We start from the raw sequence: 21968 nt of genomic DNA on the forward strand, positions 1-21968 counted from the left end.
AAGGCAGCCCTAGAAATGATTGAGGTACCCTTGAGCAAGGCACCGAAACGCAAATCGCTCCCTGGGTACCACAGCAAAAATGGCTGCCCACTGCTCCTAATGTGTGTGCACTAACTTGGATGGGTTAAATGCGGAAGACAAATTCCGAGTATGGGTTACCATATTTGGCCTTCACATGTCACTTCCATTTCCACTTCCACTTTCATGAAAATTAACCAACTAAAAGTAAATGATTTCTGTTTTATTAATGTATTTAAATGTACACCCTAATTTGTTTGTTTTTGTTCTACGTTTTTAGATTACAGTTTTTTGGTGTAAACTGTTAAATCAAGAGTTGTGTGCGTGAGAGGAGTAAAGGAAATAGAGAACGGGAACTGACTGTTATCAGTTACCTGATCCTGTGTGTATGTGTGTGTGTGTGTGTGTGTGTGTGTGTGTGTGTGTGAGTGTGAGTGTGAGAGAGAGAGAGAGAGAGAGAGAGAGAGAGAGAGAGAGAGAGAGAGAGAGAGAGAGAGAGAGAGAGAGAGAGAGAGAGAGAGAGAGAGTTTGATTCACTAAGCCAAAACGGGGTCATAACACACATTTATTGATCTGTATGACCTGCACTCATTACTTGTGCATAAACACTGTACACCTGACCAAACACACCATGTACACACCCTGAAAACACACACCACTCGTCTTCTGGGATTCGGGTGGTTATTGATCTGTTTATTTCTCTTCTCAGCTATGAAATCAGACTCTAAAAGCAACAAAGCAGTAGCGCACGTACACACACACTCAGCCATACCCTGCGTATCATCATTGTGTTCGAAGGCCTGCACTGTTTTCCGGATCTGCATGCGGATGATGTCAATCTTTGTCTTGCTGTCCTGTAGCATCTGCTGAGCTGTCTGCAACATCTTCTTATCCTGACAACCCACACACACACACACACATCATTATAGTTATTAAACAGTGAGTAAACATCTTTTGACAGACTGGCTCTGTTCCAAAATCTAGTAAGCTGCCTTGCCACCTACATAGAGAGCAACTTCACGTGCCACACAAATAGCATTTTATTCTGGAGTTTGACGTTAGACTTTTGCTAAGCTAACGGTACAATACTTTAAAACTCATAAAAGTATACAGCACACAGATTTTAGATCAAATAATCCATTTATAATTACCTTGGACTACTTTTATTTAACTTTCTGTACTGACACTTAAAAAAGAATAATGACAAAAGTCTTGTCATCCACCAGTTTATTCAATGAGTTTGCCAAACAGCATTCTGGGATTGCCTTTACCATAAAGGATATATGCAAAGTTGGCTTTGATTTTGGCTAAAACGAGGTATCTTAGAAAGCAGCATAATTAGGTTGCCAATTTTTTAAGGACTTCATTCACAGTGTAAGAGATCCAACGATGCCTCAGTAGGTACACTACCATTCAAAATTATGGGGTCAGTTATATTTTTTAAAGAAATGAATACTTTTATTTAGCAAGTAGGCATTAAATTGAACAAAACTGACAGTAAAGACTTTCACAAAAAAAAAATATTTCAAATAAATGCTGTTCTTTTGAACTTTCTATTCATCAAAAAATCCTGAATAAAAATGTATCACAGTTTGCACAAAAAAGCAGCACAAACACTGATAATAATAATAAATGTTTCTTGAGCAGCAAATCAGCATATTAGAATGATTTCTGAATGATCATGGGCGATAAACGATATCATATCGAGATCGTGATAAAATTTACAAGTATAACGATGATAAGCTCTGGATGTTTTTACTCAATATGGATTAATCTAACAGCCTATCACACAGCAGAAATAAACGCGACAACAGCCAGTCAGTGCATGTCGCTAATATGTGATTACTGCGTGTTTCTGTGTGAATGAACGGCGCAGTTTCGTCTAATAGGCAAACTCACACACGTGTGACACTTATGGTGTTTACAGCGTCTGCTGTCTCAATATATGAGGACATGTCATGAACACATTAACTTCATCTCCAGAGCTGCTTTGAAAGTCTTTTCATATGCTTTTCACAGCTTCATTTGAGAAAAACTACCGTCAAATACACACTCCAACTGAAACTAAAACTGAAAAATTTTCACAACAAACCGTCAAAATAAAAGTTTGGTTTAACTTTAAGAAATTGACAAAAATAAATCACTACTGTATAGCTTACTAAAATGTACTTCTCAAAGTAATAATATTATTATTTCTAAGGAATGTCATACAACCAAGATATTGTTTCATCCCTGTTTTAAATGTACACAGCTCTGTTGTGCAGCATCTTATTTGACAAAAGATAAAAATACGTTTTGTTGTAAATTAATTGTTATATTTTAATTTGATTACATTGAATAAGCTTGATTAAATTGTTAAAATGTATATAAATTTGTATTAAATCATAAAACAAAGAATCCCCAAAAAATAAAAGGGAAAAATTAAATTTAAATTAAATTTTCCCTAAATTCTAAGATAGCTGTGGAGTTTAACTGTGAACAAACAAAGTTTACATTCATTCTCAAGGTCTAACAAATATGTGGAAAGCATTTCCTTCCCCATTAATGGTAAATTAATATCGTGATGAATATTAATATCATATGATATGGAAAAAAAATATTTTGTGATTTTTGGCCATATCACGCAGCCCTACACTGAAGACTGGAGTAATGATGCTGAAAATTCAGCTTTGTCATCACAGGAATAAATTACATTTTAAAATATATTAAAACAGAAAACCGTTATTTTAAATTGTAATCATTTTTCACAATATTACTGTTTTTACTGCATGTTTGTTCAAACAAATGAAGCTTTAGTGAGCATAAGAGACTTATGCTCGCTAAAACAAAAACATTAAAAAAATCTTTTTTTTTTTAAAAAAAAAACGACACCAAACTTTTCAACGGCAGTATAGATCACTATGTTTTGGAACAGAGCATTTGTTTGTGCACTTGTATACCTTAGTGGAGCCATTGGCGTAGATAGGGATCATATTTTCAGCCCCCTGTTTGACCTTGAGTTCGATGTTTAACTGCCTTTCCAGTGCAGCGATTCTCTCCTTATGGGCCGACGACCTGCTCTCTGCTCCTGGAGACTGAGGAACATCATCTAGATGCAAGAAGTGAAAAATTACAGTTAGCTGTGGGCTGAGGGATATAAGAATGAGACTTGCAATGTGTAAAATCAGTTTTTATACAACAACATGAATTATTAATATTACAGTCATCTATAATTTATGTTTAAACATATGTTCTTTTGTTAGTTTTAAATAATTTACGAGTATTAGAATAATGCATGTGCATCATCTCAGTAAATCAAAACATGAAATCAAATGTATAATTAATTATTTTTATATATTTAATATAATTTAGATTAATCAAAAGGAAAGAAAAAATTTAATTAAAAACATGATGTATGCTAAAATGTTAAAACTTGTTAATAATAGTTTAAGCTGTTTACGTAACGATACTTTGTTATTGTAAAACAAAAAATTCGACTTCTTAAAATAAAAAAAGGCTATTTTTCTTTCATGACGTCACTACTCCATCATCACTCATATACAGCAGTGTCCTTCTACTCACCACGTGAATCATCTGTCCCTTTGACGACAATACGAGCATCCAGCTCTTGTAGTTGATCGTGGAGCATTTCCAGACGTCGATTGGAGCTCCGCAACTGACTCTCCACCTGCTGAGCATTTCGTTTATCTGTAGTGGCTCTGCGGAGATTCTCTGCCCCCTCTTTAATCTTCAGCTCCTTCCGGATTTCCCTACGGATTCGCTCTCGTTGTTCATCCAATCGCTGCTGAACACTCGAGTCAGAGAAATCGGAGCTGTGGTCCAAGCCTAGCTGCTCTAGTACCGACAACCCACCGGGATCACTCTGCAAAACAGAAAGATGAAGTTTTAAAGATAAAGCAGTAATAGCCTGCAGATCAAATTCAGCTTTAGGTCTCCTAGGAGATCTTAGTAATTCACTAAATGCACTCCATTGAGAACACTTTGAATGTTGGCATGGTCTTATCCACATCTGGCCAAGAAGTGGCAACAGCAAAAGACCATCTGATTAATAAGCAAGTTCTTGTTTTTACATGCTGTTGGGTAGAGCTGTACGATTAATCGTTAAGCCTGGAATACACCAAGCCAACGTCAAAGAACTAGTGGCAAAAAAAGCTGACTGTGTTGTCGCCTCTCGTCAGCTGCGTCTTGGCCAAAAAAGCTGCGCTTGAACACACCAAAAGAACTAAAGGCGACTGTCAACTAGCACAAGCATTCAGCGACTGTGTGTATGGAAATATCTGTCTATAACAGCAGGTATCAACAGTCTATTTTCGGCATTCAAAAGCTAAACAGCCAATCAGAGTTCTCTTTCTCATCGACAGCCCACACGGCGTCTGACTAGAGAGCCAAAAACACACCGAAAAAAAAGCAGACAGACGCTCAAAAATGATCGTGATCTCGATTCAAACACCCACACGATCTTATTCCTAAATGACAGAAATTTGGCAAACATTCAGATCTGCGTTGGCACTGCCGTTGAACCTGAGAGAGCAGTTGTCATGTGTTAAACTTCACAAACAGTCTTTTCAAGCACACAGTCTCATTATTTTACAATAATTACAATAATTTAAATTATCACATAAGTACTGGGATAAAACTTTATAGTTTGGATAAAAACACTGATGTCTATGGTAGCGATCAAAATAGAATAAACCACCTTTCGAAAGCAACTTGATGCTTCAAATAACGATCGTCTCAATTACATCATTACACCAGTAGGTGGTGACTAGTGACTGTTTAAAAAAAAAAATGTATTTGTCATTAAATCATTAATTCAAGAGATTCGTTCAAAAACGCTGATTCATCCAGTAATGAAGTCTTTATGAGTGAGTCATTGAATCATTCATTTAAACCTGTTTTTTAAAAAAAACATTTTTATTCAAATAAATTGAATTAATTTTGTCAGAACATCTAGTAAATTACATGTTATTTTGTTTAGATGTCTATTTAGAATCGTGGGAAAATCGTGATCTCTATATTAAAAAAAAAAAAAAAAAAAAAAAAAAAAAATCAAGATTCTCAATGTATCCAGAATAGTGCAGCTATAATGTATCGGAAATCTACAAGATCTGAAAAATAGATAAAAACAATGTTTCTACGTCGTAAAACAAATTTGGATTATAAAATTGTCAAAATCAAATCAATCTTTATAATGTCTTAATGTATTTGTGCCTTATTGTCACATTTAACAGAACAGAGCTGGAATAATATATTTCACATTTTGTGACGATACAAGCAATCAACCAGTTGAGATAAATAATAAATTGCAAACTTTCCCATTCCACCGATTTTTCCACAGACTCTAACGATTAGCCTACATCTATCTTAGTCCCTTTAAAGGGTTAGTTCAGCCAAAAATGAAAATTATGTCATTACTTACTCATCCTCATGTCGTTCCACACCTGTAAGACCTTCATTCATCTTCAGAACACAAAATAAGATATTTTTGATAAAATCCGATGGCTGAGTGAGGCCTGCATCGCCAGCAATAACACTCCCTTTTTCAATGCCCAGAAAGGTACTAAAAACATATTTAAAACAGTTCATATGATTACAGTGGTTCAACCTTAATGTTATGAAGCGACTGGAATACTTTTTGCGCACCAAGTGATGGGCGATTTCAAAACACTGCTTCATGAAGCTTCGATGCTTTACGAATAATTTGTTTTGAATCAGTGGTTTGGAGCGCCAAAATCACATGATTTCAGTAAATGAGGCTTCATTACGTCATAAGTGTTTTGAAACTTCAATAATTTATGTGACTTTGGCAGTTTGATATGTGCTCTGAACCACTGATTCGAAACAAATGATTTGTAAAGCTTCGAAGCTTCATGATCAGTGTTTTGAAATCGCCCATCACTAGATATTGTTCAATAAAGTCGCTATTTTGGGTTTTTTTGGCGCAAAAAAAGTATTCTCGTCGCTTTTTTAATATTAAGGTTGAACCACTGTAGTCACATGAACTGTTTTAAATATGTTTTTAGTAGTTTTCTGGGCATTGAAAAAGGGAGTGTTATTGCTGCCGATGCAGGCCTCACTGAGCCATCGGATTTTATCAAAAATATCTTAATTTGTGTTCTGAAGATGAACGAAGGTCTTACAGGTGTGGAACGACAGGAGGGTGAGTAATTAATGACAATTTTCATTTTTGGGTGAACTAACCATTTAAACACAACTTTATTTCCCGGTGGACTGGTATAAATGTGATTTTGACTCCTGCAAACTGTGGAAGTCAGCCAAACAGATTGGAGCTTGCGATATTTGACAAACTTCTGTGTGCAATATACATCAGCCTTATTATCTGTAACATAACACAAAAAACTGAGAATATCCTTAATTGTGAACATTATTCTCAAATACACTTAGGGCCCAAAATACAAACGTCCAGAAACAAGCTAAAAAGTGAGCAGCACAACAATGTCTCTATTATTCCACATAGATTTACACATTTTGAACTAAAGCTTGGAAACCAAGTAACTACACACATAACAGTGGATTCCAGACATTTCGGGTCACTTGCCCTATTGTTTTCCATACTGCTAGTCATGACTTCCACGTTGGGATACTAGTCACCGCTTGCGAAGATACCCCTGCCTGCCAGAGACAAATTACTCAAAAACATTTGCATTTCAGGACACCAGCTTCCATTGGTTTAAAAAATAAAAAACTGGAGCATTTGAAATCAGTCAGTTCAGCAACTTCTATTATGTTCCAAAAGCTTTAGAGAGGGGAAAAAAAGAGCTTTTTTAAACTAAATATGCTTCAGCTTATCATAGAGGGGAAAATAAATTCTAACCCAACAATGATTGAATTAAGAACTGTCTGGAGATGTTTACTTTTGTAAATTATGAAAAAAAATAAAAAAAATAATCAATATCGTGATCAGAAATATTAAAAAAGCAAATATATCAGATGCAGCAGGAACAGAATGGATCTTCTACTAAGAACTGAAACTATGAGTCCTATGTAAAAATACACAAACAACCACAAAAAAAAAAAAAAAAAACTTCAAAAGTACATCAAAACCACTAAAACCACTTAATAAAACCTCAAACAAATGTTTTACAGGTTACACAAGTTTGCACACTAGTCACACCCATTAAACAATCGAGAATAGTGACCACAGCCAACACATTTTTACAAAACGACGCATTTTTAAAATCTATTTTACCATCTTAAATCCAGTCATAATTTGTGAAACTGAACACAACGATGGCAATAAACTCCTATAGAATTACTATATAAATGTTCTCCCTTACACAACCTATGGGAAACATCCAATTAGCAAAAAAAACAAAAAAAAACAACGTTCTCATCTGTAGAAATTATTTTGACGACCAACGATCCTGTCAAACACAGATTGTCACCTGTATGTCCAGATATTCCCAGTGATCCCATTCACCAGACCAACACATTCTCCTCTCTCCGGTAATGACACCAATATCCAGTAGCATAGAAACAGAAGGACAGAGGGAGACGGAGGAAAAGAGAGAGAAAGAGATGAGGGAAGGGAAAGCTTTGGTCGAGGGTCGCCCTCCCTATGCAGGATATCCGGTTAAACCTCTGCACGGTCTCTTCCTGTTTTCTACGAGGCTTGGCTTTACTAGATGACACCAGCGTGGGGAATATGGTTATTGTGCGTGTCCTTATACATGTGTCTTTATTTCACTTTCAAGTAATATTTCCCATGTTTCAATAAAATTCAGCAGACAACATGCAGCCATTGTTCATTTATCAGTTTATAAAACTGTTAGAGTAAAAATGTGGTTTCACTCACGTGAAAGAAGACTTCTAAGAAACCAAGGCAGGAAAGACCTTCATAAACAACAATTCAGAGGAACATAGAGAAAAGCACGAGTACATGTGTGTGAGAGAGGGAGATAACGACATACCAAGATAAACCAAGCAGTGGAGGGTGGTGGAATGAACAAAAGTTTGGCGTTAGTATAATTTTTATTGTTTTTGAAAGAAGTCTTATGCACACCAATGCTGTATTTACTTGATATTATTACAGTTTAAAATAACGGTTTTCTATTTTAAAATATTTTAAAATGTAATTTATTCCTGTGATGCAAAGCTGAATTTTCAGCATCATTACTCCAGTCTTCAGTGTCACATGATCCTTCAGAAATCATTCTGATATGCTGCTCAAGAAACATTTACTATTATCAATGCTGAAAACAGTTGTGCTGCTTGATATTTTTGTGGAAAACGGGACTCCTCAATGAATAGAAAGTTCAAAAGAACAGCGTTTATTTAATGTAGAAATTTTTTGTAACAATATAAATGTCTTTACTGTTAGTTTTGAGCAATTTAATGCATCCTTGCTAAACTAACTTTTGAACGGTAGTGTATATATCACTGTAACATTATATATTACGATATAGTTTTTTTCTGAAACTAAGTTCTGACTGGTTATGGTAAAAGTAGCCCTTGTTCTTTGAAATGTCCAAAAAAATATTCCAATGATGAGCAAAGAAAGGGTCTAAACTGTAGTTGTGGTATTCCCCTGGTAAGTTTGGGTAATACATTGTTTACAAGACGACGGCATCATCGATTCTCATCTACTTGTGTGATGCTGTATGACATTAACCTAATTAATTATGACTAGAACTTTACCCAAATAGCTGGTTTGAAACTGAGGACCTTAAAGCAGCTCCTTTTTGAAGTCTTTGATGTAACTCAAGATAGCAGCATTCAGCTATTGTGCAACTGACTCTCGAAAACAGCTCACATATGCACAAATCAAACCAACAGCAGACACCCTGAAGAAGAGACCCTTTCTCTGTTAATGTGATCAAACTGCTATCTGATCTAAGAGCAAATGAACACTGAGAGCCCGAGGGTGATGTAGATAATTGCAAAAACACCATTTCAACACCAGCAGAGATTTAACTACAGATAAAGTAGTTCAGTGACTAGACTGTTGCAGTAATGTTTAGTTTGCACAAAAACACATGAGTCATTTACAGTAACAGAAGCAAAAAACAGTGTGCAAGAAAGGTTTCTGACTCACTGGCATCAAAATAGCCCGTTATTACAAGGCACGCTAACGCAAGGCTTTCAATTACACAGGTAATCCGAACGAAATGGCAATGTATGTAAATTAATCTGACTTTAATCTACACTACCGTTTAAAGGTTTGGGGTTGGTGAGATTTTTTAATGTTTTTGAAAGAAGTCTCTTATGCTCACCAAGGCTATAATTATTTGATCAAAAATACAGTGAAAACAGTAATACTGTAAAATATTATATACAAATATTATTATATACTATATATTATTAAATACTATTTGAATATATTTTAAAATATAATTTATTCCTGTGATGGTAAAGCTGAATTTTCAGCATCATTACTTCTGTCTTCAGTGTCACATGATCCTTCAGAAATCATTCCAATATGGTGATTTGCTGCTCAAGAAACATTTCTTATTATTATCAATGTTGAAAACAGTTGGGCTGCTTTTTTCAGGATTCTTTGATCAATAGAAAGTAAAAAAACAACAAAAAAAACAGCATTTATTTGAAACAGTAATCTTTTATAACATTATCAATGTCTTTACCGTCACTTTTGATCAATTTATTCCATCCTTGCTGAATGAAAGTATTAATTTCTTTAAAAAAAAAAAAACTCTTACCGACCCCAAACTTTTGAATGGTAATGTATAATTGACCCATCTGCCAAACAGGCAAGAGACGCGATCGCGTTTTACGCTGAACAGATTGAATTTAGGCTTTTCTTCACATATAAACATTCATCGACTCACACATCAGTTGTGGTAAATGGAAGCTCAAGCATGTTTGCTTGACATGCGAGAACCAATAAGGTTCATTTTCGTGTGTTACGCAGCACATTTGAGCTTCCGCAAGAACCAATGAGGTTCATTCTTGCGTATTACGCAGCAGGTTTGAGTTTCCGCAAGAACCAGTGAGGTTCATTCTCGTGTTATGCAGCAGGTTTGAACTTCCACAAGAACCAATGAGGTTAGATCTTGTGTGTTACGTAGCAGGTTTGAGCTTTTGCAAGAACTAGTGAGGTTCGTTCTCGTGTTACCCAGCAGGTTTGAGCTTCTGCAAGAGGTTTGTTCTTGCAGGTCAAGCAGGTCCAGCTGAGCTTCTGTTTATGTTCGATGATCAATGTTTATATGTGTATAAAAGCCTAAATTCAATCTGTTCATCATATAACGTGATCGTGTCTCTTCAGAAAATTTGAACTAACCCGCTCAATTCATATGAATTAGTTTTACAATCTCTTTATGGACTTTTTGAAGCATCAAAGTGGTAGTTGTGAGGCTGTCTATAGAGGGACAGAAATTGCTCAGATTTCATCAAAAATATCTTCATTTGTGTTCTGAAGATGAACGAATCTTACAGGTGTGGAACGACATGAGGGTGAGTAAATGATTACAGAATTTTTTAAATAGCATTTTAAAATGAAAACGATCCTCGTCTACACTGGCGTTTCCACAGCGTTTCAGAAACGATCTCCGTCTACACTACATGACCGAAAACGCATGTCACATGACCGTTCATGCACACTGGGCATGCGCTTACAAGTGTAAACAGTTGCTTCTTGCGCATGTCGATGGCTGCAGTATTAAAAAAATGCAGAGTTTAACTGCACAATGGCTGCTTACAATGACAACAAAGCCAGCAAATATTGCAGTTCAGTCTCCATGTCCATTTTCGAGGTACGAAAATGCCGGCGTAGTGTAAACGACAGGTGTCACCGTGGCAAAATTTGTGCGTTTCAAAACAAAAACGCACTAGTGTAAACAGGGCCTAAGCCCTGTATGTGAAACCGGGACTTAAAGTTCTAAACCGTCAAATGTGGTCATTTTAACACCAAATGTCAGTTACAACAAAACATTAGAGGTAGAGATGTACAATAAATAGTTACCATATCAGTATTGATTTTTTAATTATTAGTATTGGTAGATCATATATTTAATTGTACATGCTAATTTCCCTTCTTTTTACATTTAGATTACCCATCCAATGGTCACTAGCATTATTAGCATTTAACTATCTATTTTAAATTGATTGATTTTAGTTTTTAGTGTTTTTTGCTGAGATAAAAGAGGGGTTGGTGATATTACTCTGAATTTTAATATCTTCCATTTATAATGAAATTTATTAGCGGTTTTTCTGGTACATATCTATTTAGAGGATTTAGTGAGACTTCTAAATGTGTCCTGAATATAGATATATGATATTCAGAAACATATGGACATAGTGTATTGAAACAACCATGAGCAACATTAACAAATAACAAAACTTCAATTAAACTTGCACCAAAACCAACTCCTACCACATTTCCAACCTTAAAAGTGTTGGCACCCAGAGGCTGACAGTAGTACCAGATCACTGCAATAACAATCCTAAATAACTCTTCTGTGGGACTCTTTCTCTGACATGACATCAGCACTAATTGATGTGGTTGCAATGCTACAGTTTCAGCAACAATGGTTTAAGTCTACAACCACAGCATCCTTTCGACCATTTTGACCAAACACAAGTCATCAGATCTCAACTGTGACAACATCTGAAGCCAATTCGGTGGGTGCATCAATTCTCACAAAGGACAAAAAAGACCTAAGAGAGAGTGAGACAGGATATAAAGAGTGTCAGTCAGAGGAAAAGCATAAACAATGACAGAACAGCACAAGGGAGAGTCAAAAGAGGAAGAGGGGGATGAGAGGAAATGACGTGATGCAACTCGCAGAGACATCAAATGTTGGGGGAGGGAGGGAGGACGCGGTCCACAAAGAAAACAAAAGTCAGTCCACACAGGAAGAGTTTTAACTCCATGGGGGGAAAAAAGAAAGAAATAGGGAAATAGATAGGAACAACAGAAAATTAGAAGATCCAAAGATGGTAATAAAAACATCTTTGTTTTTTAAAGGTATAGTTCACCCAAAAATGAAAATTCTGTCATCGTTTACTCCCCTAAAGTTCTTCCAAACCTGTATGAATTTCTTTCTTCAGTTGAACACAAAAGAAGATATTTTGAATAATATGGGTAAACAAACAGTTGCTGGGACCCCATTGACTTCCATAGTATGGAAAAAAATACTAGGGAAGTAAATGGGTCCCATCAACTGTTTGGTCACTGACATTCTTCAAAATATTTTCTTTGTGTTCAGCAGAAAAAAATAACTCCTACAGGTTTGAAACAACTTGAGAAAATGAAGTAAACTATCACTTTAAGGAAGTGCAAATTGCCATGTTAAGTATTGCAGCACTGCATTTCGTATCAATATAGTCTAAAATAAAAATGATAAGCATAATAATAAGCATATTAATACTTTATAATAAACTGTACACATTTCTTATTTAAAATGATTTAAAGTGGCATGTGAAATATATTTTTATTTTTTAATACAGATTTATATAATACAATAATAATATAATTTATTAGATTATAGTCACAATACATTTCTTTAAACTAAAGAAAAACAAAGTTGTTTATGCACAACAATTTGCATTCTTGCACAACATATTTCACATTACTGCAGCTTTAGTACACTAAATATGAACTCACTTAAAATGATCGACTCTAAGACTTTATGACAGAGTATGCTTCAACAAAAACTCAGACCCAGTTTTCGATCAGGATTTGGGGCGTCTTTAGCAAGCCTACCACTTGTGGTGCAGCCGAAGTCTCTGGGTGTGTAATGTCGTCGACGTTGTGCTGCTCTGTGAGGGATGCATTTCTTCCCTCCTCGTTAGCCATGTCACACCCTCTCTCCCTGCGTCTGCCCACCCGGCCGTAATAAAGACTGCTAATAAAATCTCCCTCTAGTGCGGTGGTCAGTCCACCCCCCCCCGCCGAGACCCTCTTTATCAAACCCACTTCACAACAGAGACAGCTTCCCCCTCGACTAAAGAAAGGCGAACAACGGAAACGATGTGGGGGTGAGGCGCAGAAGGAGGAGGAAAAAAGCAAAGCGACAGAATTAAGTCAGTGAGAGAAAGTGTGATTAAGCCCCACCCCTCAACTTCCTTACCTCAATCTAAACTCTCTCTCCAGTCATGCGTTGCATTTTGTGAGCGTGTGTGCATGTAGTCTACACAGAAACAGATGCAAGCAATTGCATTGAGATGTGATACAGAGATCCTCATCTAAACAGAACGCATGAAGTATGTCAGAGTCGTTGAGGACACAGGAAGAAATGAAAACTCAAGGTTTTAGCACAATGAAGGTTTTGAATCAGTTGCCACACACTTTCATCTGAACTAATCCTTTAATATCCATTTGATACTTTACCCAAAAAACCCAGAAGAAAATGCGAAAAAATGCATAATGAACAAACGGAGGTTGACTTTTACAGTCTATATAGTCCAGAAATGGTCAAATAACACTGTCTGTGTGTCCTAAATCATAACACATATGATTTCTGTTCATATTTAATGGTTGTTCCTATAGTAGCTGGATGAGCACAGTTCCACCAAAGTCAAGGTTCAATTCCCAGGGAACGTATACCCTGAATGCATTGTAATCAATCATAACACACAGTACGCATACTTTGGGAGTTTATTATTACCCACAACCCCCACATTCAGTGTATGACAGTAGTAGGAGGACAGCAGGAAGACTCACACTTGGACACTGAATCCTATCTCTGGTGTATCAACAGTAGAGATTTGTTAGAAACAGAAATCCCAGGTGTGGAATACAGGTTGCTCTGCCATTCTTGAACAGCAGGGGGTGTTAAACGAAATAAGAGTCAAAGTGTCTGTTTGATATCATATTTGCGGTGAGGGACCTTCACTGACGTTACTTTGGAAGATTGTTGCTGTAATCATAACAGACTTTGTTAAAGACAGAATGCAGATGCATAATGAAACATTAAAAAGTCAGAAGAAATAAGTTAAGGGGAGATAAATAAGAGATATAGAGGTATATAAGGTATAAATACAGAGGGGTAAAATGTCAGGTACATTTTTACTGTAAACAATCACATTTGCTTCTCTTCAGATCTGATCCCAGATGTCATTCCGACACTTAAGTGTCACAGTAACTGAGTCTTCAAAGCGTGTCTAAAATCCCTGGGTTTAATGAAGATTTAATGGCATGATGCTGCCAGCAAAAATAATATCTCTGTATGTTTGGGGCAGGGAGGTTGTTTAGGGTGTGTATACACATCATCTCTGAGTCACACTTGTTAAAAATCCCTAAACAAACTCCCAAAACTAAACACACACAAAATCATTAAAAGAAACATGCCTATCCTGTTTCTGAACTGTTATGCAAATACTTGCACTTGTCATATCCATTTACAAACGCATTTGGCAGATGCCTTTATCCAAAGCGACTTTGGATGTGCATGGAAAGTGTACATATCTATTAGTGTTTTCCACAGGAATTGAACCCATGACCTTGATGTTGATAGTGCCATGCTCTACCAGTTACTCTCACCATCTCACCATTAGTCACAAATATGGAAAAGCAGAAGTTGCGCAAAAAAAAAAAAATATACACAGATCAGGCGTAACATTATGACTACTGAATAACACTGATTATCTCTTCATCACGGCAACTGTTAGTGGGTGGGATATATTAGGCAGCAAGTGAACATTTTGTCCTTGAAGTTGATGTGTTAGAAGCAGGAAAAATGGGCAAGCGTAAGGATTTGAGCGAGTTTGACAAGGGCCAAATTGTGATGGCTAGACGACTGGGTCAGAGTATCTCTAAAACTGCAGGTCTTGTGGGGTGTTCCCGCTCTGCAGTGGTCAGTATCTATCAAAAGTGGTCCGTGGAAGGAACAGTGGTGAACCGGCGACAGGGTCATGGGCGGCCAAGGCTCACTGATGCACGTGGGGAGCGAAGGCTGGCCCGTGTGGTCCGATCTAACAGACGAGCTACTGTAGCTCAAATTGCTCAAGAAGTTAATGCTGGTTCTGATAGAAAGGTATCAGAATACACAGTGCATCGCAGTTTGCTGAGTATGGGGCTGCATAGCCGCAGACCAGTCAGGGTGCCCATGCTGACCCCTGTCCACCACCGAAAGCACCAACAGTGGGCACCAACAGTGGGCACATGAACATCAGAACTGATGCAATGGAAGAAGATGGCCTGGTCTGATGAATCACATTTTCTTTTACATCACGTGGATGGCCGGGTGCGTGTGCGTTGCTTACCTGGGAAACACATGGCACCAGGATGCACTATGGGAAGAATGCAAGCCGGCTAAGCATTTTTGCAGACCATGTACACCCTTTCATGGAAACGGTATTCCCTGGTGGCTGTGGCCTCTTTCAGCAGGATAATGTGCTCTGCCACAAAGCAAAAATGGTTCAGGAATGGTTTGAGGAGCACAACAACGAGTTTGAGGTGTTGACTTGGCCTCCAAATTCCCCAGATCTCAATTTAATCGAGCATCTGAGGGACGTGCCAGATACTACAGCACACCTTCAGGGGTCTAGTGGAGTCCATGCCTCGACTGGCCAGGACTGTTTTGGCAGGAAAAGAGGGACCAACACAATATTAGGAAGGTGGTCATAATGTTATGCCTGATTGGTATATTATATTATATTATATATATATATATATATCAACAAATAAATCAACAAAGCTGTCCGTGCACTAAAGCTACTTATTGAGTATCAGATGACGATCACTTTTTTTTTATAAGAATGCACATAAGTGTCATGAATAAACATTTATGATAATAGAGAACACGGGACAGACACATGTGCACCTCTGAACAGCACTTGTAGAAATTTGCCTAGACAACCCTAGTCCCAGCCTCAGACAGTCACGCCCATGGACCATTGGCTGAACATCTGATGCATAAGGCACACAAAATAGGAAACACTTCAGGAGTTTGTGGTCATCTGTTCAATTCTACAGGATTTCTGCGAGACGTGTGTCGCGTTCTTTAATGGTCTGCCTGGAAATAAAGCCGTCGTGCCGCCAAACCCCCTCATGGAAGAAGAAAGCCATCATGTTTACAACAGTTAAAATGAATGCTTATCAGAATCAACTAAATGCTGGATTTTCAAAAGTATGTGAAGTTCACAGCACCATTGTTGCAGTAAACTTGCACAACGTTCTTAAATTAATCATTTATTAGATGCACGCTGGTCTGTTATCATAGGGAAATCAACTTTACATTTTCACGCTCCTAATCATGGCCAATTTAAGTTGCGATAGAGTCCAAACCTTCTTCCTGTTAGTCTGAAGGTCTCTATGTGGGACTTCGACAACCCTATGAGCTCTTGCTCTGTTCAACCCAAACTATAACTGAGCAGTGCTCATTCTCAGGTCATGCTTACTCAAACACACACACACACACACACACACACACACACACACAGAGGGAACTCTATTCAGCTGCTGTGGCTCCTGAGAATGCCAGCAATTCTGAGCTCAGTAAAAGCCCTGAGGCCAAATGACTGTCCTTCCTTCTGTCTGTCTCTCTCTCTCTCAGCTCAGTCATGAGCTCTGGATTCATTTACCCTCATTTCATCTGTAGCTGAACATTCGAAAAACGTTTAGGAATTAAAGATGACTGTGAACTTGAGAGGGAGAGAAATAAAGAATCAGTATGCAAGAGAGACATTGTGGGTGCTACTGTGACAAATGAAGAGGCCTAAATACTGTGAGAATGAACAAAGGAAAGAGAGAAAGGGGGCAACACATTAAAAAAAGAAGACAACTTAAAAAGACAATATTCAAACTGAGATAAAAGGGTCCATGCAATCAAATTAAGGGAAAAAAAATTGCGGGTCTGTGGGTTGCCTTTAAATTACTCAACTAATCAGTCTTGAAGTTAGCATGAAATGAAAATCCACCCTGTCTATTTACAAAATGCATGTTATTGATCTTATCGTCAACAATTCCTCAGTGCATGTTTCATATTTAAATTTTTTTGACCTCATGATTTTAATCAAAATGTCATAGCTCAGTCTTCCAGTGAAAACAACATGCTTCTCTCTGCAATAACCCACGGCCCTTTCATACAATCAACAGCAAGCTTGCATTCAGATCTGCGTCAATTCAGTCAACTACAGATGGATAGAACCAAGTCCCCGCCCAACATTTTTTTTTCTGTTTTCGATAATCCATTTCACTTGGATGTACGTCACAATACTGAAAAAAAGATCTGTCGCTACTTCTGTTTCATCACAACTTTTACAAAATCCTGTATAATTAGGCATGTTTTGAGTTCACTGACCCTGATGTGTCATTTACCTTAGATGCATTCTCACATTTAAAAACATCTACACGGAGCGCAACGATATAGATTTTTTTAAATGCAATTTTTAAAAGTTGTACTATTTTGGACTAATAACTTTAACACACTCCCTGTGTCCGAATGTCTCTACTTCTATACTATACAATAGGCAAAAAACAGCACGAGTCAAGTATGTCCGAATTTATAGTATTCAGATAACAGTAGACAAAAAGCCGGGTATGACTATCCACTGCACATTTTACTATCCCATGAGGCCACAGGAGAAGAGTTCTGAATGGAAGTGAAGCGACACATCTGCTGCCATTGTAATGCATTTCTTTTAAAAGTTACTTTTTAACGCTGATCATACTACACACATTCATAATATACTGAATGTACTTTAATGGTCAAGAAGCAAGCTTCAAATTTAAATGTAGTACATACACAACAGTATGCGATTATGGACAAAGCGACTATTTAAAAAAAAAAAAAAAAATAGAAAAAAATCTAGGTAAACTAGTTGACCTCAGTGACTCCTCTGGAAGTAAAAGGAAGATATAACAAAAACAGTAAATAGAAGAGAAATTTTCAGTGAAAACGGCTTGTTTACTATATACACAAACACACAGACACATCTGGAGCATTCTTGACATTCTCGTGTGGTGAGAGTTAGTGTTTAGTGTCAGATTGATGAATAGAGACTGACGCCCACATACACAGGACTATATCTAAATATATCGAAATTTATGGGGATTTTGGGGTAAGATCATATTTTGACAGCATAGACAGAGTATGACAAGCCTGAATGATCATTTCCCAAACTAATGATTTTTTTGTGTTAATATAATCTGATACACATTTTGTATATGTGTGTATGTGTGTGTGTGTGTGCACATGAGGAGGCAAAGAGTTCCTTAGGAGGTCATTGTGCATTTTGCCATGCAGGGTTTTCAGTGTGTTCATTATGGGTTGAGATGAATAGTGTGTGTGTGAGTGCACACTGAGTTCAGATGAATAGTTTCATTGTGGCATCGTCAGGAAAAAGCCTTCTTAAAATCTCTATTGTACTCACTCAAACTCACAGACTGAGATATCATTGTGCCGTAGTGGATTACACTCTTTAATACTCTTACAATTGTATTTGAGCCATCACTTTAAATAACTAGATAATAGCTTCCTCTCTTGCTGTCGATATATGAGCCCAAAGTTAACTGCCAGTGACTGCCATTTCAGAAGCTTTTATTTTACAAAAATAATATGAAGTGTCCAGGAAGTGGGTGTGAGATCAAGGGCATCCTGACTACATCGGGTCTCCTCGAACTGCAAGGAGCGGGGGAAGTTCTAAGGGGAAGATCAGTCCAGGGTCAGTGGGTGAGAGGTGGCCCAGTTCCACTGTACACAATTCAGAGGACATTTTTTTCCTGCACCACCACCTATTAAAATAATCATAGTAATAAAAATAAAAAAAATAGAAAGAAAATAGTTTTCCAACATTTATTGGAAAAACAGTATATGTATAGGTTAGTTTAGGTTATAGTATAGATTGTTTAACATGTTCTTAAAGGGACAGTTCACCCCAAAATGAAAATTCTGTCATCATTTACTCACCCTCAAACTGAACCAAACCTGTATGAATTTTTTTCTTCTGCTGAACACAAAAGAAGATATTTAGTTGATGGACCCCATTGCCTTCCATAGTATGGAAAAAATACTGGTTTATGACATTCTTCAAAATATCTTTTGAGTTCAGCAGAAGTAAGAAATTCATACATGTTTAGAACAACATCATGGCGATTAAATGATAACATAATTTAAATTTTTTGGGTGAACTAACGCTTTAAGCCCAATCAAAAACAAACTAAATTTTATAGGAAACAGTATCTTAAAGGGAAAGTTCACAAAAGAAAAAAAAAGTCATATGTTTGAAAAAACATGAGGCTGAGTAAATGATCCCTTAAAAGTCACCATGAAATCAAAATTGACAATTCTTATTTTTTATGCAGTATTGCAGTGTTTATTATAAATGATTTATCCATTTATGCCCTTGTAATCTTAAATCAAAATAACTTCCCCTCCCTCTTGCTGCGACATCTCTTCTCTTCTCTAATGATGAGTTTACTGCCGTGAGAGCGGCGGTAACCTGTCACTCACATGATATCTCAGCAATAGCAAACCACAACCATCCAATCAATTCTTGATGGACAAAATCAAATGCCATTTTTTCTTGTTCGAGAAGCTGTTCCACTTAGTGAAGAAAAGATGATTGCAACTTCTGGCTCCTGACGACTTTAAGACCAGGTTTACAGAAGCGGTGAAAACTTGCACCAGGTGTGTCTTATCATCTGTTCTGAGTGGTGTTTTTCACAACGCTCCTCTTGGCTGGGCTCCTATCATGAGCCAAGATGTGGGCTGACTTGATGATGATTGAGCCGAGGCAGTTTCTATCACAGGGTGATACGCCTGCATGACCCAAGAGGGTTGTGGATTGAAGGATTGGTTCACTATCAAATGAAAATTACACCAAGCTTTAGTCACCCTCAAAACATAGGGGTATATGACTTTCTTCTTTCTGATGAACAAAATCTGAGAAACATTAATAAATATCCTGACGCATCCGAGCTTTATAAATGGCAGTGAGCGAGGATCAACAAGTACGAGCTGAAGAAAGTGCTTCCATCCACATCCATCCATCATAAACATACTCATTTAACATAACATTTAACAAGTTATGAAGTAAAATTTCTAGCTTCCGCCAGACCGCCTTCCGTATTCAACTTACGAAGAAAGTGCAAAACTCTCGTAGTTCAAAATGCTTACACTATGCTTTTTTTCCATAATTTGAATACAGAAGGCAGTCTGGCAAAAGCTAGATATTTTACTTCATAACTTGTTAAATATGGATATTTTTTCACACAAATGCATCAGAAGGCCTTTATTAACCCCCCGGAGCTGTGTGGAATGTGCTTATGATGGATGGATGTGGATTGAGACACTTTCTTCAGCTCGTACTTGTTGATCCTCGCTCACTGCCATTATAAAGCTCGGATGCTTCAGGATATGTATTAATATTTCTCATACTGTGTTCATCAGAAAGAAGAAAGTCATATACACCTAGGATGGCTTGAGGGTGAATAAAGCTTGGGGTAATTCTCATTTGAAAGTGAACGAATCTTTTAAACATGGTCCTATTCCAGGGTTTTCCCTGCACTGAAAATATTTCGGCAGCCACCGAAATGAATCTTTGTCCTGCCAAAGATTTATTTGATTGATGTGACTATAAATGCCGTTCGGCAGTACCAGTACCCGCTGATAGCTGGCTGCTTTAAAATGCTCCCGTGAGAGTTTAAGCGCTCTGTGAAGAGCGTCAAAGGTTTCTGTTGACAATGTGTTTTTGCAGCATTGAGCTGTGTAGCCAATCACAGACCGTCCACAGATCTGTTGAGCGCGTGAACATAATGGCCAATCAGCGAATTTTGCTCTCTTTTTGTATATAACACTGCAAAAAATAAAAACGGAAAATGTACCTACTGGTAATTTTCTGCCAGGACATTATTCAGTTATTTTACAGAAATTTCCATTAACCCTAATACAACATAATGCAATGTGTAATTTAAAAAAGGTAAAACACCTATTAAAAAAAAACAAACAAAAAAACAAAAAAACAATACGGAAAATTCCTTTATATTTATACAGTACATTGTTCCCTATTTTTACAGACTTTTTGTAGTGTATTTTTCATGCTTCTAACTTCACATTACAAAGTTCCTGGTTTAACAGCCATATTTAAATGCGCAGTTGAATCCAATGTTTAACCATGGACAAAACAAAACAATCTGATTCTGTATGTCAAATGATCTTTGCGTTAAGCCTTGGAGTGTAAATGCAAAATAATAGACCTGCCACTTTTTTATGTAATGTGTAATGTTACTTTGTGGTTCACTTTTCAAATCAGTCACTACTTTTTACATTTAAATTAACAGATACAGTGATACACCGACACAGTGGTGCTACACCATAACTCTTTTAGAACAACATATTACATAAAAAGAAATATATTCATGCAGGGTCCAAATCTAGGCTATGTTTTTTTTTTTTTTTTAGGTTTTAAATTATTATTATATTTATTATTTTATTTATAATATTTATTTTTAATGAAGAAAATTTTGCAGCAATAAAACTGTATTTTACATTAATGAAATAAATCTCTATATGACAATGAGATTATTTAGCTGTTTTTCCCGACGTCACGCTGCAGCGCTTCCGGGTCCAAATGGGTCTCATACCACAAGAAAACAACAAATATATGTGCTAATATACACACATAATGTGGTGTAATACTTCCAAAAAATTATAATCATAACCTTTATCTCCATACCAAAATAGACAGTGATTCATCTTTTATAAATCCTTAAAATATGAATGTCTGTGACACTGTGAGCACGGAGACTGTTGTGTAGACTGTAAGTATTTTAAATGTTTAACTTTAAAATGTTAAATGTTTAATATGAATAAATAGCGCTCATAAACGGCCGTGGAGATGCCATTCTCAAGTGAAACGGGTCGAGGCTTGGACCCAGAAACAGCGTTCCTTACGTCACGACTTAAAGTGGATTGTGACAAACAGCGGAGGTCATTGTGTTACTCAAAACAATATATACTAGATAAGACATCTCTGTGTGCACCCGTTACAAAAATTACACATACGTGTAGCCATACTGATTTCTGGAA

The 21968-nt window shown here is 36.9% G+C and overlaps 1 protein-coding gene across 4 annotated transcripts in view; it reads right to left on the minus strand.

Annotated features, from left to right (window-relative positions):
- pkn1a (protein kinase N1a) overlaps positions 1–21968 on the minus strand; it is a 53200-nt gene that overhangs the window by 16118 nt on the left and 15114 nt on the right. Inside the window, exons 1-4 of one of the 4 annotated variants that reach the window (XM_051905515.1) lie at positions 12701–12970; positions 3580–3880; positions 2958–3106; positions 791–911 (exon numbers count right to left, since the gene is read on the minus strand). In XM_051905515.1, coding sequence (XP_051761475.1) covers positions 791–911; positions 2958–3106; positions 3580–3880; positions 12701–12793 — 664 coding nt within the window. In that variant the 5' untranslated portion in view covers positions 12794–12970. Of the gene's footprint in view, positions 1–790; positions 912–2957; positions 3107–3579; positions 3881–7424; positions 7656–12601; positions 12971–21968 lie in introns of those variants that run through there. The other 3 variants (XM_051905540.1, XM_051905523.1, XM_051905532.1) reach the window with 3 other exon arrangements.

The sequence above is a fragment of the Ctenopharyngodon idella genome, chromosome 1 (genome assembly GCF_019924925.1).
Source record: "Ctenopharyngodon idella isolate HZGC_01 chromosome 1, HZGC01, whole genome shotgun sequence".
Classification (NCBI taxonomy): domain Eukaryota; kingdom Metazoa; phylum Chordata; class Actinopteri; order Cypriniformes; family Xenocyprididae; genus Ctenopharyngodon; species Ctenopharyngodon idella.